Source organism: Pseudopodoces humilis, chromosome 32, assembly GCF_049639895.1.
Source record: "Pseudopodoces humilis isolate 2021_Gansu_Grassland_sample_001 chromosome 32, ASM4963989v1, whole genome shotgun sequence".
Taxonomy (NCBI): domain Eukaryota; kingdom Metazoa; phylum Chordata; class Aves; order Passeriformes; family Paridae; genus Pseudopodoces; species Pseudopodoces humilis.
The window spans coordinates 230,460-254,413 of NC_142231.1; the positions used below are offsets into that span (position 1 = coordinate 230,460).

Here is a 23,954-nt window from a genome sequence, read left to right on the forward strand (position 1 = left end):
GAGGAAAAAAGGAGGGGAAAGGGAGGGGAAAAGGAGGGAAAAAGAGGGGAAAAAGAGGAACAAAGGAGGAAAAAGGGAGGGGAAAAAAAGGGGAATAAAGGGAGGGAAAAGGGAGAAAAGAAAAGGAGAAGGAAGGAGGGAAAAGGGAGGGAAAAAGAGGTGGAAAAAAAAGAGGAAAAAAAGGAGGAAAAAGGGAGGAAAGCGGGAGGAACCGGGCTCTGTTTTGTCTGGGCTGCGGAGGGGAGGGGACAAAGGGGGAGGGGACGGGGGGGGGGAGGGGACCGGGGGGGGGGGGGAGGGGACACCGAGGGGGGGGAGGGGACACCGAGGGGACCCCCCGGCCTCACGTGACGGCGGCGCCGGGGCCAATGGGCTCGGGCCGAGCCTTTTAACCGCGCTCCATGGCCGGGCCGGGGCCGCAGCCCGAGCCCCCCGGACCCCCTTTATTGGCTCCCTGCGCGCCCCCTCCCCGCGGGCCATGGGCGAGCACAACCTGCTGAACCCCGGCTTCGTGGGGCCGCTCGTCAACATCCACACGGGCGACGCCTTCTACTTCCCCAATTTCCGCGCGTCCGGCGGCCAAATCCCGGCCCTCCCGTCCCTGCCGTACCCGCGCCGGGACAATTTCGGGTCCCTGCCCGCCTGGGCCCCCGGCGAGCCCTGCGCTCCCTACGCGCAGCCCTACCTGGGCTTCGGCCGCGCCTGCGAGCTCGCCCGCGCCGACGAGGGCAAGTGCTACTACCGGGAGGGCGACAAGGAGCGGGGCAGGGACGGGGCTCTGCTGCCGCTGGAGCCGCTGCCCGCCGCCGGCACTTTGGGGAATAATTTCGGCAAGTTCGAGTACCCCGGGCCCGAGGGGATGGGCCAGGACCCCCCGTCCTGCCAGTCCCTGGAGTCCGACTCGGGATCCTCGCTGCTCAACGAGGGCGGCAAAGGGGACGCGCCCGGCTTGGTGTCACCGCTGAACGCGGGGAGCGGAGGTGAGAGCCGGGAAAGGGGGGTTGGGGGGGTTGGGGGATTTTTTTGGGGATTTTTGGGGTTTTTTGGGGGGTTTTGGGGTGGGTATTGGAGCGGTGTTGGAAGGGTTTTCCTTGGGAATAAAGGGGACGCGCCCGGCTTGGTGTCACCGCTGAACGCGGGGAGCGGAGGTGAGAGCCGGGAAAGGGGGCTTGGGGGGGGTTTGGGGGGGTTTGGGGGGGTTTGGGGATTTTTTTTTATTTTTTGGGTTTTTTGGGGATTTTTTTTTATTTTTTTGCGGTTTTTTTGGGGGGTTTTGGGGTGGGTATTGGAGCGGTGTTGGAAGGGTTTTCCTTGGGAATAAAGGGGATGTGCAGGGTTTGGTGTCACCGCTGAACGCGGGGAGCGGAGGTGAGATCCGGGAAATGGGGTTTTGGGAGATTTGGGGGGTTTTTGGGGGGCTTCTGAGGTCTTTTTGGGGTTTGTTTTGGGGTTTTGGGGCGGGTAGTGGAGCGGTGTTTGGAAGGGTTTTCCCTGGGAATAAAGGGGATGCGGCGGGGTTGGTGTCGCCCCTGAAGGCGGCGAGCGGGGGTAAGAGCCGGGAAATGAGGATTTTTGGGGTTTTTTGGGAGGTTTTGCTGTTTTTCGGGGAGGTTTTGGGCTTTTTTGGGGGGTTTTGGGGTGGATATTGGAGCGGTGTTGGAAGGGTTTTCCCTGGGAATAAAGAGGATGCGGCGGGGTTGGTGTCACCCCTAAAGGCTGGCGGAGGTGGCGAGAGCCTGGAAATGGAGGATTTTGGGGTGGTTTGGGGTTTTTTTCGGGGGTTTTGGGTTTTTTGGGAGGTTTGGAGGGGTTTTAGAGGTTTTTTTGGTGGCTGTTGGAGGGGTTTGGGGAGGGTTTTCCCTGGAATTTGGGGTTTGCTGGGCTTGGTGTCACCGCTGAGCGCTGGAGGATTGGAGAAGCACCTGGAAATTGGGGTTTTGGGGGTTTTGGGTTTTTTTGGGAGGCTTTGGGGATTTTCTGGGGGGGTTTTGGGGGTTTTAGAGGGATGTTTTCAGGGGGTGTTGGAAAGGTTTGCCCTGGGAGTTTGGGGTGCGCCGGGCTTGGTGTCTCCTCTGCTCGCATGCAGCGATGAGAGGCTGGAAATGGGATTTTTTGGGGTTTTTGGGGGTTTTGAAATGGGGTTTCGAGGGTTTTGGGGTGGTTTTGGGAGGGTGGGCGTGTTCTGGGTTTTTTTTTCGGGGGGTTTGGAAGGATTTTTTTGGGGTTCCTGGGGAGAAGGGGGACGTGGCGGGGTTGGTGTCAGCCCCCAGTGCTGGCGGAGCTGGTCAGGTTGGAAAAAAGGCGGATTTGGGTTTTTTGGGGGATTTTGGGGGGGTTTTGGGGCTTTCGGAAGGGTTTGGGGGGTTTCGAGGGATGTTTTAGGGGGGATTGGAAAGGTTTCCCTGGGAATAAAGGGGACGCAGCAGGGCTGGTGGCAGCCCCGAACCTTGGCAGCTGCGCTCGAGTCCTAAAAAGGGGAAAATTGGGGTTTTCGGGGGGGTTTTGGGGTGTTTCGGGGGGATTTGGGGTTTTGGAGGGGTCTTTTGGAGGGGTATGCCCTGGGAATTTGGGGTGGTGGCACCCCTGAACCCCGGCAGCGCCTGTCAGGTGCTAAAGAAGCGAATTTTGGGGTTTTGGAGGGGGTTTTGGAGGGGTTTTTGTAGGTTTTCGGGGGTGTTTTTGAGGGGTTTTGGGGGGTTTTGGGGTATTTTGGAGGGGTTTCCTCTGGGAATTTGGGGTTCGCTGGGATTGGCGTCTTCCCTGAACCCTGACAGCGCTGGCAGCTCCTAAAACCCGGGGCTTTTTTGGGGTTTTTGGGGAAAATTTGGGGTTCGGCGGGGTCGGTGTCAGCCCTGAACCCTGGCAGCGGTGGGAACGTCCAAGAAAGGGGATTTGGGGTTTTTGGGGGTTTTTGGGGTGTTCTGGAGGGATTTGGGGTTTTGGGGGGGTTTGGAGTGTTCTGGAGGGGTTTTGGAAGGTTTTTTTGGGGATTTTGAGGTGCTCTGGAGGGGTTTTGGGGAAGGTTTGAGGTGTTCTGGAGGGATTTTGGGGTTTTTTGGGGTGTTCTGGAGGGATTTTGGGGGTTTTGGGCGGTTTGAGGTGTTCTGGAGGGGTTTTGGGAGGGTTTTCCCTGGGAATTCGGGGTTGGTGCCTTCCCTGAGCCCCGACAGCTCCGCTCGGGTCCTGGAACGGAGAATTCTTTGGGATTTTTGGGGGATTTTTTGGGATATTTTTTGGGGTGATTTTGGGGGGTTTGGGGTGTGAATTTGGGGTTCCCCCGGGGGAAGCGACGCCGATGTGGGGTCAGGCCGCTAGGGGTAGCAGCGAAATCCCGAATGTTTTATTGGGTGCCGGAGCTTTTAAAAGAAAAGGCCATAAACATGTAAATATCCCATAAAAAAAAAAACAACCGGGAAGAGGCAGCGGCGGCAGGAGCGGCCGGAGGGAGCGGAGGGGAGGAAAAATGGGGAAAAAACGGGAGAAAACGGGAGAAAAAAAAAAAAAGGGAGAATCCCTAAAAAACCCCGACCCTCCGGGAGCGCTTTTGGGGTCACGGCTGAGGGGTGGGGAATGGGGAAAATGAGGGAAATCCCAAAAAAACCCCAAACAAACCCCAAAGCCGCGCTGGGAATTGGGGACAGGCCCGGGTTTGGGATGGGGGGTCCAGGTTTGTCTCCCGATTTTCCAAATCCCAAATTCCCGAAGCTTTGGGGGCAGCGGGGGAGGGGCGGGGGCGATTTTTTAGGGGAAAACGGGAAAAGGGATTTTTGGGGATCATTTTTGGGGGGAAAACGTGGAAAAGGCGCTGTGGGGGAGCTTTTTTAGGGGGAAAAACGGGGGAAAAGGGGCGTTTTGGGGATGTTTTATAGGGAAAAAAGGGAAAAGTGGAATTTTTGGGAGTCTTTTTAGGGGGAAAGGGGAATTTTGGAGATGTTTTATGGGGAGAAAAGGGGAAAGGGGAATTTTGGGGAGGTTTTTTAAGGGGAAAAAGGGACATTTTGGGAATGTTTTTGTCGGAAAAAAAGAGAAAAGCGTCGCTTTGGGGAATATTTTTAGGGAGAAAAGTGGAAAAGGGCATTTTGGAGACGCTTTATTTCGGGAAAAATGTAAAAAGCGCTTTTTGCGGGGCTTTTTTTCGCCAAAAAAACAAAAACGGCGCTCCGGGGACGCTTTTTTTAAGGGCAAGCGGGGCCGGGGCGATGTTTTTTGGGTGGAAAAAAGCGGATTTTAAGCGCGGGCGGCTCTCGCAGGCGCTCCGTGGTACCCGATGCACACGAGATCCCGGAAAAAGCGCAAACCCTACTCCAAGCTGCAGCTGGCCGAGCTGGAAGGGGAATTTTTGGTGAACGAATTCATCACGCGCCAGAGGCGGAGGGAGCTCTCGGACCGCCTGAACCTGAGCGATCAGCAGGTGAAAATCTGGTTCCAGAACCGCCGCATGAAAAAGAAAAGACTCCTCCTCAGGGAGCAGGCGCTCTCCTTCTTCTAAATAAAATCCGGGTGGAATCGGGGTTAAAAAATCAGCAAAAACGGCAAAAAAAAAAAAAATTAAAAAGGAAAAAAAAAAAAAAATTCCAAATAAATCCCCACGGAGACTCTGAATCCCTTCCCGTCCCGCCCTGAGAAATCGGGGAATAAAGAGAAAAAAAAGGGAAAAATCGCGTCTAAAAATAGGGAAAAAGCGATCCCCGCCAGCGGAAAAAGGAAAAAATAATTCTAAATAATAGGAAATGTTCCGGCTGATAGGAAGGAAAATGTTCGGTGGAGGCGGCGTTGGAGAGGACCCAGGGGAGGTTTTTTGGGAGCTTTCCCAAGGCCCAGCTCAGGTAGGGGCTCCGCGGGAATTCCCGGATTTCCCCCCAAAACCGCGCTGGGAGGATTCGGGGCTCAGCGGGAGGGAAAAGCAGCGAAAATTCGGGATTTGGGAAAAAATCCCGGATGGGAAACGCGGTTTTTGTTGTTGGAGTGGAGGGATTTGGGGGAGAATCGGGGATTTTTTTTCCGGCTGGAAGTTGGATTTTTTCCCTGGAATTGGGAGGCGTCTTCGTCACCCTCGGAGAGGAAAAAAAAACCGGAATTTTTTCCACTTCAACTCAACTTTTCCTGGAGATTTTTCCTTCCCTCGCTGCCGATTTTCCGGCGTTTCTTTGCCGTGTCCCGATATTCCGCCTTCCCTCCTTCCAGAACTTTTTATTCTTTTCCCGTCTCTGGGATGTGGAGTTTGGGCTGGAAACGCTGGAAATTGGGCAGGAGAAAATCCCTTTTCCCGGGGGATCATTCCCGAATCCTGCCAGAACTCGGGATATTCCCAGGCGCTTTTTTCTCCCTCAAAAGCGATTTTCAACCCCCCGAAAAAAGAGAAAATCCCCTTGATTGGAAGGAAATCCAAACCAGCTCAAAACCCCGCGGGTTTTACTAAAAACCTCGCTTTTTCCTCCCGAAAAATCCCCATTTTTGACCTTTTCGGGACCAGGAATGGGATCCCAAAGCTCTTCCCAGGTTTTTTCGCCCCCCCGGCGCAGCAGAGCCGAGAATTCCTGGGATAAAACCCCCGAGTTTTGGTGATTCCCGGTTTCGTTTTGCGCTCGAGGCACTTTCGGGATTTTTGAGATTTCGGGGGGAGCGCGTGGGGGCTTTTCCTGCCGGGAAATTGAGACTTTGGGCTGAGGAAAAGGCCGGGAAATTCGGGGAGAGCTCGGGAAAATCGGGAATTTTCAGCGGAGGAGCGGCCGGGATTATTTTGGGGTTATTTTGGGATTATTTTGGGGTTATTTTGGGGTTATTTTGGGGTTATTTTGGGGTTATTTTGGGGTTATTTTGGGGTTATTTTGGGGTTATTTTGGGATTATTTTGGGGTTATTTTGGGATGTTCCCACGCGCCGCGTTCACGGTCACGGCCGGCGCCGCTTTTATGGACGAATCCCGAAAAAAAAACCGGGAAAAAACCAAAACAATCCTTGGCAGGAGCCTTTTCCCTCTTTTCCTGCGCCTTTTTTCCTCCCCTCTCCATCCTGAGCTTCTCCTTCCCCTTTTCCTCCCCTTTTTTCCCCATTTTTTTTTTTCCCAATTTTTTTCCCTTTTTTCCTCCTCCCTTTTTCCTTTTTTTCCCTTTTTTCCCTCTTTTCCCTCTTTCCCCCCTTTTTTCCCGTCATTCCCCCCTTTTTTCCTCCCCATTTTTCCCTCCTCTTTCCCCCCTTTTTCCTGATTTTCCCCTTTTCCCCCGTTTTTCCCATTCCCACCGCAATTATTCCCATTTTTATTCCCTTCCCGAGGTTTTTCGGCCGGGAAAAAATCCCCCAAACTCCTCCCTGGACCCCAATTTTGGGCTCAGGGTCCCCCTTTTCCCCTCGTTTTTCCCTTTTTTCCCCATTTTTTCCCATTTTTCCCTTCCAGAGCCGCCGCGGGGCCGTGCAATAAAACCCAAAACGTCTCCAAATCCCCATTTTTGGACACTTTCGCTCCAGCCCCAGCTCGTGCAATGGGAAAATTCAATTTTCGGGGGAATTTTGGGGTTCGGGCGCTCTCCCAGGAGATTTCGGGGGCTGGAAATTCCTCCCAAAACCCCAAATCCGCGCGGATTTTGCTGAATTTTGGGTCCTGAAGCGCTCCCGGAGGGGCGGGAGGGGGGCGGAACCTCGGGAATTTTGGGATTCATCCCGAAAAAACCCAAATGGAGCCGCGTCCTTCTTGTCCCGCCCGGGAAATCCAAATAAAATGAAATCAAATGCGAATAAAACGGAAATAAATCGAGAATGGGAATTAAAAACGAAACCGAAATGAGAATAAAACGAGAGGAAAAGGCGAAACTGAAATGAGAATAAAATGAAAAAAAATGAAAAGCGAATTGAGAATGCAGCGAAAATGGGAAAATAAAATGGAAAAATAAAAAAGAAATTAAAATGGAAAAAAATTAAAATAAAATGGAAATAAAATGGGAATAAAATGGAAATAAAATGAGAATAAAACGAGGATAAAATGAGAATAAAACGAGGATAAAATGAGAATAAAACGAGGATAAAATGAGAATAAAATGGGAATAAAAGGAAATTCGAATTCCCCGAGGCAGCAGCAGCGAAAATGCCGGAAAATGGGAATTTGGGCCCAATTCCCGTCCCCGAGACGCGCTGGGGCTTTTCCTCCTGCGCTGGCCCTGCTTTAATTAATTCCCGGCGTTAATTGCCGGCCGTAATTAGCGAGAAATGTGGGTCCGAGGGGTGAGTCCTATGCAATGTCTGTCCTGTGCAACGCTTCCGGCTGATATCTGTAATTAATGCTGAATTAATTAATGAACCAATTAATGAATGTGTTCTGATGTCATTTCTGAGGAGAAGAATAAAGAAACTCAGCCCAAAACCGCGCCGTGCTCATTATTATTATTATTATTGCTATTATTGCTATTTATTATTATTATTACTAATTATTAGTAGTATTATTACTCTTGTTGTATTTTTAGTATTTTGAATATTTCTTACTTTATTTTTATTTTTATTTTTATTTTTATTTTTATTTTTATTTTTATTTTTATTTTTATTTTTATTTTTATTCTTATTCTTATTCTTATTCTTATTCTTATTCTTATTATTGCCTTATTGTTAATTTATCAATTATTTTTATTGCTATTATTATTATTATTAGTATTATTAATATTATTATTATTACTATTGTTATTCGCCATGAAAATAAAAAATCGCGCTTGAAGCTCATCCAAAAAAGAGGGGAAAAAATAAAAATATTGGAGGGTTTATTTTAATAATTTTAATAATTATTAGTTGAATAATTTGAAAAAAGTGATGTAACAAAATGCGCTGGAAAATTCAAAATCCCGAGAGGAATAAAGGGGAAAATCCCGGGAAAACAAAATCCGGGAATTCGGCGCTAATTGGGGAGAAAATTCCGCCCCCAGGTCGGGATTTGGGGGGTGGGAAGAGCTGGAATTTCGATTTTTAAGGGGAAAAAAAAAGATGGAATTCAGGTTTTTAGGGGAAAAAAGCCGGAATTTGGTTTTTTTTTTGTGAATTTGGGATCCTTTTGTCCGTGGGAAGGGAAACAACAGCCCAGGCTGAAACCTCCCCAAAAATCGGGAATAATTTGATTTTCAGAGCATCGATTCCAGCGGGAAACTCGCGGGAAAAAGCGGAAGAAATGAGGAAAATCCGGGAAAAATCGGGGACGGAAAAAAAATCGCTTTTTTTTTTTTTTTTCTGGCTCGCTGGGCTCGAGGAGCCCCGGCGGGGATTTAATGAGCGCGGGGATTAATTAATGAATGGATCTCGTTGGAGGGAGATGGATGAACGCCCGGCCGCGGGAAGCGGGGCGGGGAAGAAGAGAAAAACACGGAATTAAAGAGAAAAACCCGAAATAAAGAGGAAAAACCCGAAATAAAGAGAAAATCCCGAATTTAAATAGAAAATCCCGCTGGGTTTCCGCTGCTCGCTGCGGGAAAAGCCCCGCGATTGTTCCTGGGCGTTTGCTCGGAGCTGGGAAAATTCCCTTTTTCCCTCTTTTTCCCCCCAAATTCTCCCCTATTTTATTCTCCCATATCCCCCCCCATTTTTCCGCTTTATTATTCCCTTTTTCCCCCATTTTTTGCCCCCTTTTTCCTCCTTTTCCTCCCCATTTCCCCCCCGAAGGGACCCGGGGGCGTTTTTGGGGTCCTGAAGGGACCTTGGATCCATTTTTGGGGGTCCCTGCAGGGACTTTGGGGCGGTTTTGGGGGTCCCAAAGGGACCAAGGGAGCGATTTTGGGGTCTGAAGGGACCCTGGGGGTGATTTTGGGGTCCTGAAAGGGTCACGGGGGCGTTTTTGGGGTCCTGAAAGGGTCACGGGGGCGTTTTTCGGGTCCTGGCCGGTCCAGAGGGACATTTTGGGGTTCTGCTCTCAAATTTGGGGGGATCCGGAAGGGACCGGGGGCGTGTTGGGGGAGGTGGAAGGACCGGGGGGGAATTTTTGGGGCGCCTGAAGGGATTTGGGGCATTTTGGGGATTCAGACGTGACCGGGGGCGTGTTTGGGGGACCCCAAAGGGCTCTTGGGGCGTTTTTGGGCGTCCTGAAGGGACCGGGGAGGATTTTTGCGATTTTGGGGATTTTGTGGCTCCATTTTTGGGGTCCAAAGCGCCCCCGGATCCCTTTTTGGGGTCCCGCCCTCCCGCCCCGGTTTTTCCATTTCAAACTCCCCCTTCCCTCCTCTCCCCAAATTCCCAAAACCCCAAATTCCCGAACCCCCAAAACCCCAAAATCCCAGATTCCCGAACCCCCAAAACCCCAAAATCCCGAACCCCCAAAATCCCAAATTCCCGAACCCCCAAAACCCCAAAATCCCAAAATCCCAGACCCTCAAAACCCCAAAATCCCAAATTCCCGAACCCCCAAAATCCCGAACCCCCAAAATCCCAAATTCCCGAACCCCCAAAACCCCAAAATCCCAAATTCCCGAACCCCCAAAACCCCAAATTCCCGAACCCCCACAACCCCAAAATCCCGAACCCCCAAATTCCCAAATTCCCGCTTTTCCGGGCCCATCCCAATCCCGATTTTATTGGGATTTATCCCGCGCGTCCCCCCCGCCTTTGGGGCCGGGGAGTTTTTTATGGCTCCGAAATTCTCTTTATGGGGCGCCGCTGAAATAAAACATCTGCTCCTCCCTAAAAACCGGGAATTTCCACATTTTTCCCTTTTTCCCCCCTTTTTTTTTCCCGCCCCAAATCCATCGATCCCAGCGCTCGCCTTGGATTTTTTTTTTTTTTTTTGTGGTTTTCCCCCTTTTTTTTTGGCCTAAAAGGAGTCAAAAAATTCCCGATGTTTTCCAGCGGGGCTTTGTTGTTGTTTTAGGGGGAAAATGGATTTTAGGGAGGATTTTTTTGGGAAAAAACCGGGATTGGGGGAAAATCTCGGTGTTTTTTTGAGGGGTCAGAGCGGATTTTTGGGGGGGAAATGCGGGAAAGGAAAAAACCCGCAGGATAAACCCCCAAATTTTAATTATTCCATAAATTCCCTTCTCCCTTCCCCTCCAGCTCGACCCAAACCCGACAAAAAATGGGAGAAAATTCCCATTTTCCCGCAGTTTGGGGTTCGGGATTGGCCCCCAGCCGCGGCTTTCTGGCTTCTGTCAAAATCCTGATTGTTGTAATTTCATTTTTCCCGATTTTTGCTCCCTTTCCGCCGCCTTTTCCCGGGATTTCCGCGCTGCCCGCGGGAGGAGCCGCCGGGATTTTTCCGTCTGGGTGGGCGGGCAAAGTGAAGGTCAAGTTAAGCTCAGCCTGGGCTGCGCCGATTCCCTTTTTTCCTCCTTTTTTCCTCCTTTTTTCCTCTTTTTTTCCACATTTTCCCCCCTTTTTCCCCATTTCCCCCCTCTTTTCTCCATTTATTTTAATTAAAACCCCTTTTCCGCACCCCTCAAACCCCCCCGGGGGATTTTACGGAAGATTTTCTCTCCAAATTCCGATTTTTTCCCCGATTTTTCTCCCCTCCACGAGGCTCCAAATCCATTTTTTTTCCCTTTTTTCCCGCCGTTTCCTCCCCATTTTCCCCCTTTTTTCCTTCTTTTCCCCCCATTTCGCCGCGGAGGGGATGGAAAATCATCGGGAAAATCCCAATTAGGGTTCAAAACCCGAAAACAACGAAATTCGCTCGGTAAGAGAGGAAAAAAAAAAAAAGGGGCGGAGGGAGTAAAAAGGGGGAAATTCCCTAAAAAAAAAAACAACCGGGAAAAATCCGATCCTAAAAAAAAAAATGGGATTCTGGGGGGGTTGGGATTTTTGGGGTCGCGCCCAGCCCGGCGGGAGCGCGGAGGGAACGGAATAATTTGGATTTTAAGGAGATTTTCAGCGGATTTTGGGGTAATTTTTGGCTCCGGGGAAAAGGGTTTGGGTTAAATGAGGAAAATCCAGGGAGGAAATGGAAAAAAATCCCCAAAATTCCCCCCAAAATCTCCTCGTGTCCCTCCCTTCCACCCCCCGAGCTGATCCCACCCCGAAATCCGGGAAAAAAGGAATTAAAAGCGATTTAAAATCCGTTTAAAAATGGGGCTGGGGGGTTAAAATCCCCCAAAATGAGGAGAAAATTCCCCAAATCCCGCAGGAACGAAAGGACCGGGACAAAGCTCGGCCGGGAGCGGAATTTGGGGGATTTTGCCCCAAAATTTTACCCCAAATTTCGCCCCCCCGGGTGGGGCCGGACCCCGAAGGCAGACAATGGGAAAATTCCCATTTCTGGCGCTTTTTTTTCTTTGTTTTGGGATTTTTTTCCTCTTTTTTGGGGATTTTTTCCCCCTTTTTTTCCCTCCTCAGCACCAGCAGCAAAAACTGGGAAAAAACTCCAATTTTCCCCCCAAAAATCCCAATTATCGCCCGATTTTCACCCCTGGAGTGACTCAAAAACCTAAAAAAAATCCGAATTAAACCCGCGGAGGAGGTGGGAGAACCAAAGAAAACGGGTTGGGCAGAAATTTGCCCAAAATTCGAATTATTTTGGGGAATTTTGGGTGGAAATCCCCCGGGATTTCAGTGGGACGGGGGGGAAAACAGCGAGAAATTGAATAAAATGTGGATTTTGGGGGAAAAACGTCGAGGTTCGGGTTTTTACCGAGGTGCCCGGGGGAGGAATTCACTTTTTTTTTTAAATAAAAATGGGAGAAAAAGAAGGAAAGGAGAGAGGAGAGGAGAAAAGAGGGAAAAAGGAGGAAAAAAGGAATTTTTTTTCCCGCTTTAAATGAGACGGGGGCGGGGGAAAAATCCAATAAAAATTTTAATTTTGCGGGGGAATAAAGAAATCAATCAAAAATCTGATTTTCAAGGGATTTCCGCCCCTAATCCAGAGGATTTGGAAGAGCTGGGGGCGGGTTTGGGGTGGAAAACGCGGATTTTATTGGGAAAAAGGGACGGGAATTCCATGGGATCCAGGGATGGATGGAAAAGGGGAAATTTTCCTTCTTTTCCCCCCAAAATTTCTCCCTTAAGGGCTGGAAAAATCCCCCCGTGAAGGATTTGGGGTCGTTTTATTCCCATTTAATGCCGGGAGATCCCAAATTCCCGGAGTTTATCCCAAAAAACCCCTCGGGATCCAGGGAAATCCAACCCCGGGGCGGGAAAAAAATGGGGGAAAACCCCAGAATTGAAGGAAAAAATAGCGGAAATCTAAAAGCCATTAAAAGCCGAATCCTTGGGAATTCTTTCCTGAGGATTTTCGGGATTCAGGACGCCGGGAATGCGCTGGAAACTCCCGCTTTTATTCCCAGATTTTCACTTTGGGGCGATTCCGCCCAGAATTGGGGTCCCGCGTTTAAAAATCTCCATTTTCCCCACCCCGATTCCCGATTTTTCCGCTTTTTTCCCCATTTTAGCGGCGCTGCCGGAGAATTCCCGAGGAACCGCTGGAGAATAAAGGAAAGCCGGGATTTTCCAAGGATTTCGCGTGGTTTCTTTGGGGGTTTTGGGGTTAAAAGCGGCGGGATCGGGGCTGGGGGGAGGGGGAGGCTTCGCTTTCTTCCATTCCCAGCCCAATTTCCTGGGAATTGGACCCAAATTCCCAAAATTTCGGAGCCGGCCGGGGGGGGGGGGGGCGGATAAAGCCAATAAAAAACCGGGAATGAGCTGGAATTGGGATTTGCCGAGGCCTGGGATGCGCGAAAATGAGAAAAAAATGAGGAAAAGTGGCGAGAAATGGTGGAAAAGTGAGGAGAAATCGGGAAAAATGGGAATGGAGGGTGGAAAAGTGGGAATGAAGGGTGGAAAAGGGAAAAGTGGGAATGGAGGGTGGAAAAGTGGGAATGGAGGGTGGAAAAATGGGTGGAAAGAGAATAAAGGCTGGAAAACGAGAAAAAAACGGTGAAAAAATGAGAATAATGATGAAAAACGGTGGAAAAAGTGGGAATAAATGGGGGAAAATTTGGAATAAATGGGGGAAAATTGGGAATAAATGGGGGGAAATTGGGAATAAATGGGGAAAAAGTGGGAATAAGAGAGGAAAAGGCGATCCCGATCCCGAATTTCCCAGGCCGGGCCCCGCTGGGCGAGCGGCGCTTCCCGGTTTTTCTCCTGATGGGATCCACATGGAATCGCTCGGGAGATCTGAGCGCGGTTCCTGGAGCCGCTCCAGGATTTTTCCCTTTTCCCTTTGAATTCTCCGGGCCCCTCGGAGCCTTTGGGATTTATTTTCTTTTTTTTTTTTTCCTCCCTTCTCGCAGCCGAATTTAATTTGGGGCCGATCCCGGTTTTTTTTCCAGGCGCTTCCCAAAACATTCCAAAGAATTCCCGGGATCTCTTCTCTCCCTCTTTTGTTTTCCGGGATTTTTATTTTCTTTTATATTTATATTTTTTTTTTTCCCATTATTTATTTGGTTTTCTTAGTGTTGATTTCATTTTTAATTCCTTTATTTCGCGCTTTTATTATTTCTTTCATTTTTTTATTATTTCTTTTATTTTTAAAATAATTTATTTCATTTTATTTTTAATGCTCAATCCCCTTTTTTCATTAATTAGTCCAAAAATTCGCTTTTTTCGCCCTCTCGCCGCTCGTTTTCAGGCCCTAAAATCGCTTTATTTTCCCCCAAAACGGGAGGCGAAACCAATCCCGGCCGAGCCGCCGAACTTCAGCTTAAAATCAGATTTTAGCTGAGCTCAAATCTCTTTTTTCTTGGATTTTCACTTCCTTTCTGGGGGGTTTAAATCGCTCCACCCCATTTTTTATATTTTCCCCCCTTTTAAACTCCCTTAAATATAATTTTTTTACGGTTTTAGGTCCTTTAAACACCCTTAAATCGCATTTTTTAATGTTTCCCCCCGTTTTTCCTCCACCCCACGATCCAGGACAAAGAATCCTTTATTCCAACACCAACAAAAAACTTCTCGAGGCCAATTTTGGGTTGAATAAATTTATTTATTTAACTCCGGCTCAGGGCGAAAAAAAAATAAAATCAAATATTATTGGAGAAAAGAAACAAAAAAAAAAGAGGAAAAAACAAAAGGAAAATAAAAAAGATTTATTGGGAAAAGTTCAAGTCCAGGCTTAACCCAAACCAAAATAAACTTGGGATGTTTCCCGAGCCAAATTCCAGAATTTCCAGGGGATTTTTTTAGGAAGAGAAAGGCCCCGAACTTCCCTGAAAATCCCTGAAAATCCCCAAATTCCCAATCTTTGGGTTGGGGTTTTTTAGGTGCTAAAAACGCTTTTAAAATCTGGGAATCGCTCGCCGTTTGTCGGGAAAAGCGAGGTTGGAATTTGGGGGGTTCCGGCTGGATTTGGGTGGGAATTTTGGGATAGGGGAAAAAAAAATCGGGAATTTCGGGGTAATTTCGGATGGGAAAAGAGGAAAAAATGGGAATTTCGCATGGATTTGTGCTGGAGAGAAGCAGAGGGTTGCGGGAACTGGGAAAAATGGGAATTTCCAGTTCTTTTTGGGTGGGGAGAAGGGGAAAAAAATGGGAAATTCTCCTTCGTTTTGTGCTGGGGAGAAACCCCCAGCCGGGAAAATGGGAAAAAATGGGAATTTCCATCCTTAACAGTGGAAAAGGCACCAGGAACTCGCGGCTGCAGCCTCCTTTTCCATCCCTGAGGCGCCGCAAAATCCCAAAAAATGAGGAAAAAAACCTCCCGGGAGGGGGAATTTCATTTTATCCACTCAGGGCTTTCAGCCGACCCCAAAAATCCGAATTTTCCTGCTTTTTCCAAGCCCCCCATGTCCTTTATTCCCTCCGTTCCCACAAGCGCAGCTCTCCCTGCCTTTTTTCCAGGCTGGGATGGATTTGGGGCTGGAAAAGCGGGATTAAAGCGCTCCCGGTGCTTAAATTTTATTGCTTTGGGGTTTTTTCTTCCCGGTTTCCTTTTTCCCCCGCTTTTTTTTTTCAGGAATCGGAGCCGCCGGGCCCATTCCCGGTTTATGGCGGTCACTTCTGGTGGTCAAATTCAAGTGCTGGGGCCCTGCAGGAAGCGGCCAAATCCCCGCCTTAAGCCGGCTTTAAACCCTAAACCCGCCTTTAAAACCCCCAAACCCGGCTTCAAGCCCTAAACCTCTCTTTAAACCCCAAAAAAGCCTCACAAACCCCAAAAATCCGCTTTAAACCCCAAAAACCGGCCTTTAAACCCCCCCAAAAACCTCATAAAACCCCAAACCCGCATTTAAATCCCCAAAAAACCCTCTTTAAACCCCAAAAATCCCTCTTTAAACCCCAAACCCGCCTTTGAAACCCCCAAACCCGGCTTCAAACCCTAAGCCTCTCTTTAAAACCCCCCCAAAAAATCATAAACCCCAAAAATCCGCCTTTAAACCCCAAAACTCTCATAAACCCAAGAACCCCACCTTTAAACCCCCAAACCCTACAGAAACCCCAAAAAACCCTCATAAAACCCAAAAAAACCCCTCATAAAACCCCAAACCCGGCTTCAAACCCCAAACCCGCCTTTGATGTCCCAAAACCCCCTCATTAAACCCCAAAAAAACTCTTTTTAACCCCAAAAACCTCTCTTTAAACCCCAAAACGCGGCTTTAAACCCCAAATCTCGCCTTTAAACCCCAAATCTCGCCTTTAAACCCCAAAATCCCAAATTAAACCCCAAAACTCCTAATTAAACCCCCAAACCCTCTCTTTAAACCCCAAAACCCGGCTTTAAACCCCAAATCTCGCCTTTAAACCCCGGTTTTAAACCCCAAACCCGCCTCAGGCTCGGCTTTAAATCCCTTTTCTCCCCAGACCCCCCCGCCCCCAAAGGGCCTCGCTCGGGTTTTGGGGCGGTTTTGGGCATTTTTGGGGTTCCGGGATTTTCAGGACGAGCTCAAAGAACACCCCGAGCTCAGAACTTTCCTGAAAATGCCCCAAAAATGGGATTTTTCAGCCGTTTTTTCCCGTTTTGGAGGGAGACGCTCCAGAGGGGGGAATTGGGGGGGTTAAAAAAATAATAATTGCGCTCATAAAAAATCCCAGAAGATCGTTAGTTCGGAGTTCGGGATTAATCTCGCCCCATAAAAACCCCGCTTAAAGCGGCGCTGACACTTTAATTAAAAGTTTTGCCCCAAAACGCCATAAAAATAAAATAATAAAGCAAAAAAAAATCATCAAACGGAATGGGAACCCGGGAAAAAAAAAATTAAAAATCCCTGGATTCTCTCTCGGAGTCGCGGATTTTTTTTATTTGGTTTTTATTGGGTTTTATTTCGGGTTTTATTTCGATTTTTATTGGGATGTTTCAGGGAGGGGTCCCGCAATTCCCGGGATTATTTTTTGTTGGTGGTTTCAGCCCGCCCCGATCCCTTATAAAAAATGGGATTTTATGGGAATGGGGAGGACAAAGCCGAAGGAAAAGGGTGGGGAAACCCCCAAATTAATGGGAATTATTCGGCTGGGAAAGCGCCGAGCGAGGAGGGCGCAAACTCCGAGAATTCCCAAAAAAAATTCCAGGGAAAACGCCCGAATTTTCCCGGCAAAATTCCCCAAACGTTTGGGGAGCGCTGCTGGAATTCCCTGGATTTTTATTCATTTCTTTTTTGCCTCGGGAATTTCGGGCTTTTCCTCCTTCCCCCACAAAAAATTCCCTTTCCCCCCCTTTTTATTTTTTCCCGGCGCTGCCGCGGAATTCCGGGATATTTTCATTTTCCACCTCCTTTATTTTATTTATTTTATTTATTTTATTTATTTTATTTATTTTATTTATTTTATTTATTTTATTTATTTTATTTATTTTATTTATTTTATTAGGGGAGCTTTGCTCCCGGTTTTCCCGCATTTTCCCAGGAATTCGGCAACCCCCTTGGAAAAAAATCCCAACTGCGGCGAGGACGGGAGCGAAATAAATGGAATTAAAGCGGGGAGAGCCGGGACCCCCCGTTTTGGGGTGAATTCGTCATTTGGGGGGTGAAATTCGGATGATTCGGGGGCGAAATTCCGATTATCTGGGGTGGATTTGTTGTTTTGGGGTGAAATCCGGGTGGTTTTGGGGTGAAATTCCGATTATCTGGGGTGGATTTGTTGTTTTGGGGTGAAATCCGGGTGGTTTTGGGGTGAAATTCCGATTATCTGGGGTGGATTTGTTGTTTTGGGGTGAAATCCGGGTGGTTTTGGGGTGAAATTCCGATTATTTGGGGTGGATTTGTTATTTTATGTGGATTTTTTTCGTCCCAGGGAGCGAAGCGAGCCCACGGCGGCCGCCGAGGCTTTTCCTGCTCCGGAGATTTCCCTTTTCCCCCTTTTTTCCCCTTAAATTTCCTGCTGGATTTGGGACAAATTCCCCTCTAAAACCTCCTCTTCTCTCCCGCTTTTCCCGGGAATTCTCATCCCGCTCCAAACAATTCCCAGCCCGGGATAAATTCGTGGCCAATTCCACCAATTTTGGTTCAATTCCGTTCAAAATTCCCATTTTTTTTTTTTCCAGAGCGGACAGCGAAGATTCCCGAGGGGCATCCTGGAAATAAAAAAGGGCGCAAAAAATAAAATTAAACCCCAAAAAAACCCGGAATTCTCGGGGATTTTTCCATCGGGAGATGAGAACAGGGAAAGTTCCCCGGCTCAGAATTCCCGGCGCAGGTGAAATCCCGATTTAACCCAAATTCTTCCCGGGATATTGCGGGAAAGCCCCGATCCCGCAGGATTTCTCCTTTTTCCGGGCGCGCTTTTCCCCGCAGGGAATTTTTGCCTCCTTTTGGTGAATTTTGGGCAATTCCAGCAGCGCTCGGATCTCCGGGAGTTTTTATTTTTCGGGATCAATTCCAGCGGGATGGGGGAGGATTCCAGGCGCGAGACAAACGACTTTAATCAGAATTTAATCGGAATTGTGTTTATTTTTAATTCGGGAATCCATCGATTGCCAATAAACCCGCGCATGAAATATTCAATACCGGGATAAATATTTCAGGGGAAAAAGGGGGGAGTTTGGAATATTGAGCAGGCAGGGATTGGATTCCTTTATTTTCCTGCACGAATCGCGGGTTCCGCCTCAAAATTCATTAAAAAATAATAAAAATTAAATTTCCGTTGGAAAACGCGGCTGCAAATCCGTTTGAAAAATTAATTTTAAAGTTCATTAAAAAGCCCCGGGCCCGCTCCGGATTTAAAGTTGGGAAAGTTCGCGAGCACCCGGCGCTGCCGAGCTGGAGTTTTTTCCATAAAAAAAAATTAAAAAATATCACGTGGAGAAGGAGTAATTAGCGTTTGTTAGGGGCTTGTTAATTAGCGCTAATTCCCCCTGCCGGGAGGGATTTGTAATTTCGCTGAATTCCCGTTTATTGGGGGGAAAGAAAAAGTTCCTCCTGAAACTCCTGAGGATTTTATGGAGCTGCCTGAAGCTTTTCCAGGGATGGGAAGGGCCGGGATAATAAATTAGAATAATCAGAGTAATTAAAATATTGAGGAAAAGGAGAATTTGGGGGTTCCAGCTCGGCTCCAAACCCCGGTGGAGGGAAAGGAAATGGGGGAAAAACGGGGAAAAAAGGGGAAAAAAAGGGGGAGGAATAAAAGAGGGGGGAGAAAGAAAAGAAGGGAAAAGGGAAAAAAAAAAGGGGAAATGAGAGGGAAAGGGGAAAAATAAAAATGAAGGAAAAGAAATGGGAGAGAAAAGAAGGAAGGAAATAAAAAAGGAAGAAAAAGGGAAAGATCAAGAAATGAGGGAAAGAATAAAAAAGGAGCGAGGAGGGGGAAGGGGAAAAAGGGGAAGAAAGGGAAAAAATGAGCAAGAAGAGGGGGAGAGAGAAGAAAAAGAAGGGAAAAAGGGAAGAAAAAGTAAAAGAACAAGAGAGAGAAAAAGTGGAGCAAAAAGGGGGAAGGGGAAAGAAAAAAGGGGGGGAAAAGAGCGAGAAAGGGAAAAAAATAAGGAAAATAAGAATTGGGTGAAAAAGAGCGAGAAGAGGGGAGAGGAGAGGGGAAAAAACCCAAAAGAGCAAAAAGGGGGCAAAGCGAGAAAAAAAAATTAGAAAAAAATGCGAGAAGTGAGGAGGAGAGAAGGGAAAAACCCCAAAAGAACAAGAAGGGGATAAAGAGAAAAAAAAAATTAAAAAAAAGGGAAGAACAAGAGCGAGAAGAGGGGAGGAGAGAGGGGAAAAAAAACCCCAAAAGAGCAAAAAAGGGGGAAAAACGGATTAAAATAAGAAAGAAATGGGAGAAGAGAGGAGGAGAGAGGGGAAAGAAGAGCGAGGGAGGAGGGAAAAGGAGGAAAAAGCCCCGAGTTCCGCGGGCGGGCTCTGTGCTTGTGCTGCTGTGGGAGCGACACGAGGGAGGCTCAGAAATTCCCGATTTCCCCCCAAATTGCGCTGCAGGTTTTTTTTGGCGGCCGTGGCGGAGCCGAGGCGATGCCGGGAGGCTCCGGGGCTCTCTCTTACCTAAATGCGGCCCCGCTGCTCCGGCGCTCCCGGCCGGGAAATGCCAATTCCTACTTTGGGATCACGTGGGGAGCGGCAGCGACTGAACCGAGCCCGCGTCATCCTCGCCTCTCCCCAAAAAATCTCCGCTTTTTTTTTTTTTTTTCCCTTTTTTTTTTTTATTTTTTTTTTTTTTTCCCCCCCTCGCGCTTTTCTCTTCCCCCCTCCCCTCCCCCCCCCCCCCGCGCCGCCGCCAAAAAAAAAAAAAAAAAGGAAAAAAAAAAAACGAGAGAGAGAGAAGGGAGGAAAAAAAAAAAAAAATCCCCCTCAACCCCGAGCAGCGCGGCTTATATATAAAAAAACAAAACCCCAAAAAAAGCCCCTCCAAAAGCCGACCCCGCGCGCCGGGGCCAGGATGTTTAACTCGGTGAACCTCGGCAACTTCTGCTCGCAGTCGCGCAAGGAGCGCGGGGGCGGCGGCGGCGGCGGCGGAGACTTCGCGGAGCGGCCGGGCTGCGCCTCCAACCTTTACCTGCCCAGCTGCACCTACTACGTGCCCGAGTTCCCGGCCGTGCCGCCCTTCCCCGGCCGCCAGCTCTCCTACCCCTACCCCAACCTGCCGCAGGTGCCCCGCGAGGTTCCCTACGCGCTGGAGCCCTCGGGGAAATGGCACCCCCGCGGAAATTACGCGGCGTGTTACTCCGCCGAGGAGCTGATGCACCGCGAGTGCCTCCCGGGCGCCGGCGTGGGCGAGATGCTGCTGAAGAACGAGGGGTACCATCATCATCATCATCACCACCACCAGCACGGCCCCGCCGCCCCGCCCGCGCCCGGCTTCTACCCCGGCGTGGGCAAAAACTCCGTCCTGCCGCAGGGATTCGATCGATTCTTCGAGAACTCCGCGTTCTGCGGCGCCGAGAGCGCGCCCGACAAAGGGGACGAGGGGAAAAGCGCGGAGGGCAACGCGCAGGAGGAGGAGGAGGAGGAGGAGGAGGAGGAGAACACGAACCCCGGCTCGGCCTCGGCGTCCTCCTCGTCGGGAGCCAAGGACGGCTCCAAGAGCGGCGCTCAGAGTAGGTTGAGCCGAGCTTAACCCGGGGCTCGGGGGGCGGGGGGACCCAGCCCGGCCGGGCTTTGCCGGGCCGAGCTTTTTTATGTGCGGTTTTATAAGCGCTCCCAGGATTTTATTAGAAGCTCCGAAGCGCTTTCTTCTCCTCTTTTTACGATGGCGGAAAAAAAAAAAAAAAAAAAAGAAGAAAAAAGAAAATAAAAGCGCTGGGAGAACAAAAAAAAAAAAAAAAAAGCGGCTAAAATGTAAAATGGAGATGTTAAAGCCGCTTCCCTCTCGCTCTCTCTCTCTCGGCGGAGTCTGTGAAATTTTAAAAGCGCGGCCGAGTGACAAATATTAACTTTGATCATGAACTTACACGGGCGTTTTAAAGGATCGGGGTTGCCGAGGGTAAAAGGCAATTGGGCAGAACGCGCTGGGGCCGCCCGGGCTTCCCCCGCCGCTTCCCCGGCGCTTTGCTGCGGTTTGGGAAATTATTTTTTAATTAAAACGCTCTGCGGAGCCTCCTGTCCCCGGGCGGGCGCGGGGCCGAGGGAGGAACCGGCGGAACGGGGGGAGAAAAGGAGAATTTCCCTGGATTTTCCCGCTGGAAGCGGCGCTCCCTCCCTTCCCGAGCCGGGCTTTTGTCAGGGAGGATTTCCAGGGCTCCTTCCAAGGCGGATTCCCGGGTTTATTTCGGATTATTTTTATTTTTGTTGTTGTTTTGTTGTCCCGGGAGCCGGGGCCGGTTTTGGGGGGGATTTTTTTTGGGGGGCAGGATTTTTTCTTTGCCTCCGAGGATCCCAATCCCCCTCTCCCGGATTTCCCCCGCTCCCGTTCCCCTTCCCTCGCGTGTGTGGCGAGGGCTGGAATTAATGAAAACCTCGTGCGGAACCGAATCTCTGGTTCCTCTAATCCCGACCTAACCCGGGCTCAGTTGAGCGCGGCTCTGCCTTTGATCCCCTTCCCTCCGCTAAACCCGGCTCAAACCCGGCTCAAACCCGGCTCAAACCGGGCTCAAACCCCCCCAAACTCAGCTCAAACCCTCCCCATACCCGGCTCAAACCCTCCCAAACCCGGCTCAAACCCTCCCAAAGCCTCCCCAAACTCAGCTCAAACCCGGCTCAAACCCTCCCCAAACCCGGCTCAAAGTCGCCCCAGACCCGGCTTTTCCCTCCAAACCCCCAAATCCGCCTTAATCCCGGCAGAAATTCCTCCCAAATCCACTCGGAGCCCTCCCAGCGCGGGGTTTTGGGGAGATTTATTCGGTTTTGGGTATTTGAGTCCTTTTGGGGGTGTTTGTCATTTCAGGCTATTTGTTCCTTTCGGGGTATTAATTCCTTTTGGGGTATTCATTATTTCAGGGTATTTATTCCTTTTCGGGTATTAATTCCTTTTCGGGGTATTTATTCCTTTTGAGGGTTAACTATTCCTATTTAGGTTATTTATTCTTTATTCCTTTTGGGGATATTTATTCCTTTTCGGGCTACCCATCCCTTCCGGGATTATTTCTCCTTCCAGGCCATTCATTCCCTTTATTTTGGGATTAATTCCCTTTATTTTAAGACATTTCTCCCTCCCGGGAGTATTTCTCATTTCAGCCCATTAATTCCCCTTATTTTGGGCTGAGTTCCCATTATTTTGGGCTGAATTCCCTTTATTTTGGGCTGAATCCCCTTTATTTGAGGTTTAATCCCCGTTATTTGGGGCTGAATTCCCGTTATTTTAGGGTTAATTCCCGTTATTTTGGGCCGAAATCCCGTTATTTTAAGGCTAATTCCCTTTATTTTGGGCTGAATCCCCGTTATTTGGGGCTGAATTCCCGTTATTTTAGGGTTAATTCCCGTTATTTTGGGCCGAAATCCCGTTATTTTAAGGCTAATTCCCTTTATTTTGGGCTGAGTTCCCGTTATTTTGGGCTGAATCCCCGTTATTTTGGGCTGAATCCCCGTTATTTTGGGCCGAAATCCCGTTATTTTAAGGCTAATTCCCTTTATTTGGGGCTGAATTCCCGTTATTTTAGGGTTAATTCCCGTTATTTTGGGCCGAAATCCCGTTATTTTAAGGCTAATTCCCTTTATTTGGGGCTGAATTCCCGTTTTTCCAGGCGCTCCCAGGACGAGGAAGAAGCGCTGCCCGTACTCCAAGTTCCAGATCCGGGAATTGGAGCGGGAATTTTTCTTCAACGTTTACATCAACAAGGAGAAGCGGCTGCAGCTGTCGCGGATGCTGAACCTGAGCGACCGCCAGGTCAAGATCTGGTTCCAGAACCGCCGCATGAAGGAGAAAAAGCTCAGCCGGGACCGACTCCAGTATTTCTCTGGGAATCCCTTGTTGTGAAATTCCCCGCTCCGACCCCCCCGGAGCCGCCGCAGCCTTGGAGGGGACGGCGGCCACCTCGGAGTTGAAGGATTTTCCTTTTTGCCCCTGATTTTTAATTGTTTTTATTTTTATTTTTAAATTTTATTTATTTTTATTTTTATTTTTATTTTTATTTTTATTTTTATTTTTATTTTTATTTTTATTTTTATTTTTATTTTTATTTTTATTTTTATTTTTATTTTTATTTTATTTTTATTTTTATTCTTATTCTTATTCTTATGCTTATTCTTATTCTTATTCTTATTTTTAAAATTTTATTTCAATTTTAATTTATTTTAATTTTTATTTTTATTTTTATTCTTATTCTTATTTTTATTCTTATTCTTATTCTTATTCTTATTGTTATTCTTATTCTTATTTTTATTCTTATTTTTATTTAACTTTAATTTTCATTTTCATTCTCATTTTCATTCTCATTTTCATTTTCATTTCTATTTTCATTTTATTTTCATTTTCATTATCATTTTATTTAATTTCATTTTCATTTTAATTTTATTTTTATTGCTATTTTTATTGCTATTTTATTTTTATTTTATTTTTATTTTTTATTTTATTTTACTTTAATTTTTACTTTATTTTTACTTTATTTTTTACTTTAATTTTTACTTTAATTTTTATTTTATTTTTACTTTTATCTTTACTTTAATTTCTATTTTTATTTATTTGATTTTTATTTTATTTTTTTCCTCCCCCCCTCCTCCCAGTTTCCAGGACTTGAACTCCGCGGACTTTATTTAATTTTAATTTTTTTCCCCCATTTTTTTCCCCCCACCCCGAGCAGGTCACAACTTCTTTTTTTTTTTTATATATATATATATGTATAATTATTATTATATTATATTATTATAATTTTAATTTTTATTCTCCTTCAGGCACGCGGGAATTTCAAAGTTTCAATTCGCCCCCAAATCTCCCCGCTGGATCAAATCCCAAATTCAGGGCCCGGAAAAGGAGCCAAAATCCCGAATTCCGCAGCTTTGGGGAGAACAAAAATCAATTTCCGGGCATCCCCGGGCTGCGATTTGGGGCAAAATCCCAAAATTCCCGTTCCCAGCAAGGCCGGAGCGCTGGGCCACGAACCCGGCTTTGTTTTGGATCCCGATTTTATTTTGTTTTCCGTCGGTTTTTCGGGAAAAAGGAGGCGGAGAAGAAGAGGAAGGGGAAAAAAAAAAACAACAGCAAAAAAATCCCGAAAAAGGTGAATAAGGATGAAAAATCCCGGAAAAGGTGAATAAGGATGGAAAATCC

General features: G+C 47.9%; 2 protein-coding genes across 3 annotated transcripts; both read left to right on the forward strand.

Annotated features, from left to right (window-relative positions):
• Nucleotides 1-478: 478 nt before the first annotated feature.
• Nucleotides 479-4,489, forward strand: HOXC12 (homeobox C12). 2 transcript variants are annotated; one of them, XM_014261795.2, is made up of 2 exons: nt 479-980; nt 4,233-4,489. In XM_014261795.2, exons 1-2 carry the CDS (start codon nt 479-481, stop codon nt 4,487-4,489), a joined length of 759 nt encoding a protein of 252 aa, XP_014117270.1. The 2 variants fall into 2 exon arrangements, with proteins under 2 accessions (XP_014117270.1, XP_087924955.1); XM_088068829.1 differs by having other exon boundaries at nt 4,251-4,489.
• A 15,202-nt stretch (nt 4,490-19,691) lies between these two features.
• Nucleotides 19,692-22,810, forward strand: HOXC11 (homeobox C11). The gene is made up of 2 exons (XM_005533260.3): nt 19,692-20,349; nt 22,432-22,810. The coding sequence occupies exons 1-2, from the start codon at nt 19,692-19,694 to the stop codon at nt 22,662-22,664; spliced, it is 891 nt and encodes a 296-aa protein (XP_005533317.1). The 3' UTR covers nt 22,665-22,810.
• Nucleotides 22,811-23,954: the final 1,144 nt, after the last annotated feature.

Excerpts from the sequence above, each read along its gene's own strand:
- HOXC12 (XM_014261795.2), top strand. The coding sequence starts at position 479 with ATGGGCGAGCACAACCTGCTGAACCCCGGCTTCGTGGGGCCGCTCGTC. Across the intron at positions 981-4,232 it reads GCTGAACGCGGGGAGCGGAG|CGCGGGCGGCTCTCGCAGGC; the intron begins GTGAGAGCCGGG and ends GCGGATTTTAAG.
- HOXC11 (XM_005533260.3), top strand. The coding sequence starts at position 19,692 with ATGTTTAACTCGGTGAACCTCGGCAACTTCTGCTCGCAGTCGCGCAAG. Across the intron at positions 20,350-22,431 it reads CTCCAAGAGCGGCGCTCAGA|GCGCTCCCAGGACGAGGAAG; the intron begins GTAGGTTGAGCC and ends CCGTTTTTCCAG.